Source organism: Sorex fumeus, unplaced genomic scaffold (genome assembly GCF_029834395.1).
Source record: "Sorex fumeus unplaced genomic scaffold, SorFum_2.1 ptg000044l, whole genome shotgun sequence".
Taxonomy (NCBI): Eukaryota; Metazoa; Chordata; class Mammalia; order Eulipotyphla; family Soricidae; genus Sorex; species Sorex fumeus.
In genome coordinates, this window is record NW_026606101.1 from 77,270,658 (window position 1) to 77,278,163 (window position 7,506).

Genomic DNA, 7,506 nt, shown 5'->3' on the forward strand with positions numbered 1-7,506 from the left:
TTAACATTGTCAAAATAGCAATACTACTGAAAGCATTGTATAAATTCAATGCAATCCCTATAAGGATACCCACGACATTCTTCAAAGAAATGGAGCAAACACTCCTGAAATTTATATGGAACAATAAGCCCCCACGAATAGATAAAGCAATTCTTGGGAAAAAGAAAATGGGAGGAATCAACCTCCCGAACTTCAAACTGTACTACAAAGCAGTAATAATTAAAACAGCATGGTAATGGAACAAAGGCAGAACTGCAGACCAATGGAACAGGGTTGAATACACTGACATCTCCCCTCAATCATATGATCCTCTAATCTTTGATAAAGGTGCAAGTAATGTGAAGTGGAGTAAGGAAAGCCTCTTTAACAAATTGTGCTGGCATCACTGGATGGCTACATGCAAAAAAATGGGCTCAGAACTCTGCCTAACACCGTGTACAAAAGTAAGATCAAAATGGATTAAAGACCTCAACATCAGACCAGAAACCATAAGGTACATTGAAGACAAAGTTGGCAAAACCCTCCATGACATTGAAGCTAATGCTATCTTCAAAGATGCCATGCCACTGTCTGAGCAAGTGAAAACAGAGATAGATAAATGGGACTATCTTAAACTAAGAAGCTTCTGCACCTCCAAAGAAACAGTGACCAAAATACAAAGACAGTCTACAGAATGGGAAAGGTTATTCGCCGAATACACATCTGACAAGGGGTTGATATCCAGGATATACAAAATACTGGTTAAACTCCACAAGAAGAAAACATCCGACCCCATCCAAAAATGGGGCAATGAAATGAACAGAAACTTTCTCAAAGAAGAAATCCGAATGGCAAAAAAGCACATGAGAAAATGCTCTACATCATTAATCATCAGGGAGATGCAGATCAAAACCACAATGAGATACCATCTCACACCTCAGAGACTGGCCTACATTCAGAAGAACAAAAGCAACCGATGCTGGCGCGGATGTGGCGAGAAAGGGACACTCCTTCACTCTTGGTGGGAATGTCGACTGGTTCAGCCCTTCTGGAAAACAGTATGGACGATTCTCAAAATATTAGAAATTGAGCTCCCATTTGACCCAGCAATACCACTCCTGGGAATATATCCCAGAGAGGCAAAAATGTATAGTCGAAGTGACATCTGCACTTGTTTGTTCATTGCAGCACTCTTTACAATAGCCAGAAACTGGAAGAAACCTGAATGCCCAAGAACAGATGACTGGTTAAAGAAACTTTGGTACATCTACACAATGGAGTACTATGTAGCTCTTAGAAAAGATGAAGTCATGAAATTTACATACAAGTGGTACAATATGGAAAGTATCATGCTAAGCGAAATGAGTCAGAAAGAGAGGGATAGACATAGAAAGATTGCATTCATCTGGGGGATATAAAGTAACAAAGTATGAGATTAATACCCAAGAATAACTGAGATCAGCACCAGGAGGATTACTCCATAACTTAGAGGCCAGCCGGGTATCCTAGAGGAAAGGGCTGTTCAGATAGAGAAGGGAGCACCAAATAAAGGATGTTTGGAGGATCCTCCCAGGAGGGGAGATGCATGTCGAAAGTAGACTATGGACTGAACATGTTTGCCACTCAATGCCTCTTTTGCAGACCACAACACCCAAAAGGAGAGAGAGAACACAGGGGATTTCCCTGCCACAGAGACAGGGGGGATGGGGGGATGGGGGTGGGAGGGATATTATCCATGGTGGTGGAAAATGGGCACTGGTGGAGGGATGGGTATCTGATCATTGTATAATTGAAACCAAAGCACAAAAAATTGTAAATCTACAACTTTAAAAAAAATAAAATAAAATAAAGGGAAAAAAAAAAAGAAAAGATGAAGTCATGAAATTTACATACAATTGTTACAACATGGAAAGTATCATGCTAAGCGAAATGAGTCAGAAAGAGAGGGATAGACATAGAAAGATTGCATTCATCTGGGGGATATAAAGTAACAAAATAGGAAATTAATAGCCAAGAATAGCTGAGATCAGCACCAGGAGGATTACTCCATAGCTTATTGGCCAGTCGGGCATTCTAGAGGAAATGGCAGCTCAGATAGAGAAGGGAACACCAAATAAAGGGTGTTTGGAGGATCCTCCCAGGAGGGGAGATGCATGTCGAAAGTGGACTATGGACTGAACATGTTTGCCACTCAATGCCTCTTTTGCAGACCACAACACCTAAAAGGAGAGAGAGAACACAGGGGATTGCCCTGCCACAGAGGCAGGGGGGGATGGGGGGATGGGGGTGGTGGGGATATTATCCATGGTGTTGGAAAATGGGGACTGGTGGAGGGATGGGTATCTGATCATTGTATAATCAAACCCAAGCACAAAAAATTGTAAATCTACAACTGTACCTCATGGTGTTTCACTAATAAAAAAAATTAAAAAAAATATTCAGCATTAAGAGTCAAAAATGAAAAATATACCCCACGAATTCAACCAAATTGAACTGAAATAATTACAAATGCACAAACAAGTCAGTCAGTGTGAGGACTGGGGTTGGGTGAGTCTCCCCGTCACATCCACGGTAGCTCTAATTTGGCCCCTGAGTTCTGAGCTCAGTAAGAGCCCTCAGAGCCAAATAAGAGACATGGACAAGAAGTGTTACTTGCCTTCCCATCACTGCACCTTGGGGCAGGGCCTCTTACCTCCACCAAGGACCCCAAGAAACCTATTGGATTCATACTTCACTAGATAAATTCTTATGTTTTATTAAAAAAAAGAACAGTAGAAGAGACAACTGCCTCACATCCTAACTGGATGTGTGGGGTCCAAGATATGTTTACACTCACGTGATAAAATGGGAGAAAACAATTTCTTTTAAACAACTTGGTTGGGGGGGGGGAGGCAACTTCCTCTGACCTTACCAGGGAGACCGTACAGGTGGTTGCTCGAGAAGTCCAGAGACTAGTCAGGAATTCGAGACAAACCTAGATAGTGGGCACACGTGGGGCCCTTGAATCTTGGCGACAAAATTCCATCCTTGTTTGACCCAGCAGTGCCCAGTCTGGCTGAAGTTCTCTTTCCAATTTGGTGCTATCGCAGTCTCTTCAAAACAGGGTATAATGCTGAGACGATTGACAGACTCTCTGGTGTGCAAAGCACACGACTCGCTGTAGCTCTGTCCTGGGGGTCCTGTCCCAGCATAGCTACAGGCTCAGGACCCAGAATCCTCACAGCCCTGCCCTCACCTGTGCTGTCTCCCCATTCTCACCCAAACCAGCAGTTTCCAGGGAGGCTGAATCCCAGAGCTCAGGAAGGAATGGAGCGAACAGGAGATGCAAAATGATAGGAACATTTCCTAAAGCATTTAGCTAAAACCCACTGGTAACATTATTTCTCCCCCCCCTTCTTATTGATTCACCGTGAGGCACAGTAACAAAATTTTCATGTTTGAGCTTCAATCGCACAATCATCAGACACTCATCCCATCACTAGTGCACGCTTTCCACCACCCAAATCCTCAGTATCATCCCCCCCCATAACCACCACCATTCCACACCTCCCCCTTCCTGTGTGGCAGACAATTTGCACAGTAATCTCTTTCTCTACTCTGGTTATCTTCAATATTTCAGACCAGTCCTACCACCACTCATACATGCTGAAAAAACCATGCTAGACAATGTTTTGTATTGCTTCGTTTGCCCTAGGAATTTTAAAAGTTTAATAATTAGGGTCTGGAGAGATTGCTGCAGCAAATTACGAGGGTCTGAGATTCATTTGTGTGTCTCTGGATCGTGGCTGTGTGGGAGCGTCAAGTACAAAGTGGCCATATATGGGCATCATCTCAGAGTCTCATCTGGGTGGGGGAAAGGAGAAAGGCTGACTTCTCCCCTGTCCTGTGAGGCCTGGTGTTTCCTGTCACTGCCACCCTGTACCTGGTGCTTTTTGCTGAGTTCTAGAAGATGGTGGAAGCCTGGATTCGTAGGGGGCAGGTGGAGGAAAGACACCTGCCCCCGCCTGGAGTGGCCCAATGAAAGTGGCCTATGGCAAAGTCAAGAGACATCTATGCAGTAAGTTGCTCAGGTCTGAGATTCATGTGTATGTGTCTGGATTATGGCCATGCTGGACTTTAAGTAGACAGTGGTCGATGTGGGTGTCACCTCTGAGTCCCATTGGGACAGGGGGAAGGAGATGAAAACGTTCTTAAACTGATGAAATCTCACTTTAGCTAAAGATTTTATTAACATGCTTTACTCTATATTCAGAACATTAAGGAAGATACATCTTTTTTATCAATCCTCTCATTCTCATTTTATGTTTTTTCTTCCTTACACATGTAAAGTAAGTCATCCTGGATCATAATTAGTAATTTACTAAAAGATAAAAGAAATGAATAAAACCATAAATCATTCATTTTGCATTTCTCATTATTAGACACTCCTGGCATGACAGAAACACTTTTATGATTTTGTTCTTGACAGCAATTTGGGCAGGTACAATGGAATTTGCATATGATAGCTCATGAGTGTCTCAAGACTTTATCCATTACCACTAGCTGATACACTGAGCACTACAGGGGGGACCAGGACACAGACAGGAAGTAAACGTGGAGAATGCCAGGTGTGGCCCCAAAATCAAAGAAAACACATATTGTCTGCATTTGGGTAAGAACAGGTTTTGATAACGATTAGATACCCATCCATTTTATCCCAATTTAGTCGTGTTGTACCTGGGCTGATAATGTGATTCTAATAAGAAATGTACCTTCACAGTTTAACTTTATTATTGACATTGAATCTATAAACCTGTTTCTATTTTCAAAGTGAAGAGGATTTAATTGCACATTTGTGATGTTGAACAGGTGACTTTGGAAGGTCAGCCAAACAGGAGAGCTGCCTCAGTGGTGTCACCATGTGATGGGAGGTGGGAATGTAGATACTAATCCCCAAGTTCCAGTGTCTCAGGAGGGTGAATGGAGGTTGAGGTTGGTCCACAATGAGAAATTCATTAAAAGTCACACCTGCAATGGTCTCTGTATGAGCCTTACTGTAAAAAGGGTCCCTGGGCTCTGGAGTGTGGCATATCTGGGGGTGGCGGGAAACTGGGGGCTCAGGGAGATGCTCTGTGTCCTTGTATCTTGTCTCACTGTGAAGGGGTCAGTGCTGCCCATGTCACGGGAGATGGTCTCTCCTCTACAAAGCGTGAGGGGTGGCGAAGGATTGGGGAAATCTGAATGTCCTCTTAGTGAGAGGGTGGAAGAGGAGAGGTCAGGCAGTTCAGGAGAACAGAACTCCCAGGTGTAAGGTGACCACGTAGAATCTATCTGGAAGCAGGTCAATTGGCACAGAGTCTGTCTGAGAGCAGAAGGAAGGAACCAGCACACAGCTAAGTGGACACCAGAATTTCTCTTTCTGATCAAGTGACTCTTACAGAAGACAGTGATAATTCTACAGGGTCATTTTAATTTCTACAAGAGAATAATGTGTTCCTCAGGCCCCAGAGAAGTCATGATCCTGTCACTGGAAACTTTTCATCAGGAAAGAGAGAATGTGATAAGTCACTACTACCCATAACGGGGATGGAGGCTCAGGGCCACAACCCACAGGACAAGGTGCCCATGGGGTCAGCCGAGAGGTGAGGGGCAGGACGGTCCTGATCTCCACAGAAACATGATTCATCTGTTCATGAGAAACGTTTCCTCAGGGGAGAGTCCTCAGAGCCTCCTGGGAGCCTGCGCCCCTGAAGCTCAGCCTGCTTCCTCCTGCAGGTGGTTTGTGTCTGGGCCCACAGGGCCTTCCCCTCACTGTGTGTTTCGCACAGTAGTACAGGGCCGTGTCCTCCTCCCTCAGGCGGCTCATTTGCAGAGAGACCGTGTTCTTGCTGTTGTCTCTGGAGATGGTGAATCGGCCCTTCACAGACTCAGCATAGTATGTACCAGCACCATCACTACTTATGCTTGAGACCCACTCTAGGCCCTTCCCTGGAGCCTGGCGGACCCAGGACATTGCATAGCTGCCAAAATTGAATCCAGAGGCTGCACAAGAGAGTGTCAGAGACCCCGCGGGCTTCACCAAGTCTCCTCCAGACTCCACCAGCTGCACCTCACATTGGACCCCTGCAAACACAAAGACATCCTGGTCAGGAAACTCTCCTCACACAGAGGATCTGCCTCTCCCATCTCTCCCATGCTCCATGTCTCTATCGCCCATGATTTACCTCCTAACAGAGCCACCAGGAGAAGCCAGCTCAGCCAACACACCATTTTGTTTCTGTCTGAGTCAGGATGGAGCCCCTGGGAACCCCTGAACTGACTCCTCTCCTGGAGCAGATGCTGGGCTGGCCTGTTTTCATCATAGCACAGAAAGGCTCATTTGCATATTCTCCTCCTACATAAAACATTCTATTTGTACCTAAAGAGCAAGTGAAGGACTCCAGAGCAACTGTCTGTTTCTGGGGGTGACTTATGACCCGGAAAAGATTCTCTCATGCAATTATTATATGAGGACCAATTTAATTTGTAATATTTTGTCCTTATTTTTGATTACTATCTTGTAATATTTACAGTGACACTTCTGTTTAATGTATCATTTGTCACAGAGAAGCTTAAATATCTTATAGAATTTTCTCATAACACATTGTAAGAGTTGGTCCTATTATTGAGACAAAAGAAATATACTTTATGACAGCAAGTTATAAATGAGTTGGGAACCCAGAATTAAAACAGAATCAGGAGTAAGGAAGAATGGCCAGATGGCACAGCTCTGATACCTGGGAAACCTGAGGCAGGATCCTGTGTCTGCTGTCTCTGCTGTTTCTCCCAGAGGAAACATTTCTGAGGTTAAAGATGTTTATCCTGATATCAAAGCACCTCGGATGTGTAAAAGCTTAGCTCATATAGACTAAGTCAGGCAGCTGACCTAAGAATGTCGTTCTTCTGATGACTCCTGGTTCTAAGTGAAAACTCTCACTGTTTTAAGCACTAGGAGCTCTCGGTTCATGAACATGTTAGTCTCCTGACCCTCCAGCCCTTCTCTCTTAAGTATGTCTTTAAAATACTCATCCCATGGCTTGTCCCTGTTCACCAGGATTGGTCCCCAGTAACAAGAGATGTAGATGAAGCAGAAGTGTAAACTTCTTCCCTTGCACTAGGTGACCAAGGTTCATTTCTTGCACTTCGTATGGTTTCACATGCCCCTACCAAGAGTGACCCCTGAGTACATAGCCAGCAGTCTATACAGAGTGGCACAACAAATAAAAACCAACAGGGACTGAAGGATAGCACTGGTAGGGCATTTGCCTTGCAACACAGCTGACCTAGGTTTGAACTCTAGTATCCCATATGCTTCACCCGGCAATTTCAAGAGTAATTACTGAGTGCAGAGTTAGGAGAAATCCCTGAGAAATGCCAGGTATAGCTCCAAAACCAGACAAAAACTCACAAATATTACCAAACAAAATATGGGCTAGCAGCTGTCAAGAATTTCTTACCTATAATAAGAACAACAAATTGTATTTATTCTGAATTTTGCCTTTACCTGGA

The 7,506-nt window shown here is 44.1% G+C and overlaps 1 gene segment (V, D, J or C); it reads right to left on the reverse strand.

Annotated features, from left to right (window-relative positions):
• Nucleotides 1-5,767: 5,767 nt before the first annotated feature.
• LOC130030446 (immunoglobulin heavy variable 3-23-like) lies at nucleotides 5,768-6,255 on the reverse strand (the record flags this gene model as incomplete). The annotated part of the segment is given in 2 exon segments: nucleotides 5,768-6,081; nucleotides 6,183-6,255. Coding segments are annotated over 2 exon segments (360 nt in total), but the record flags the coding sequence as incomplete, so codon positions are not given.
• Nucleotides 6,256-7,506: the final 1,251 nt, after the last annotated feature.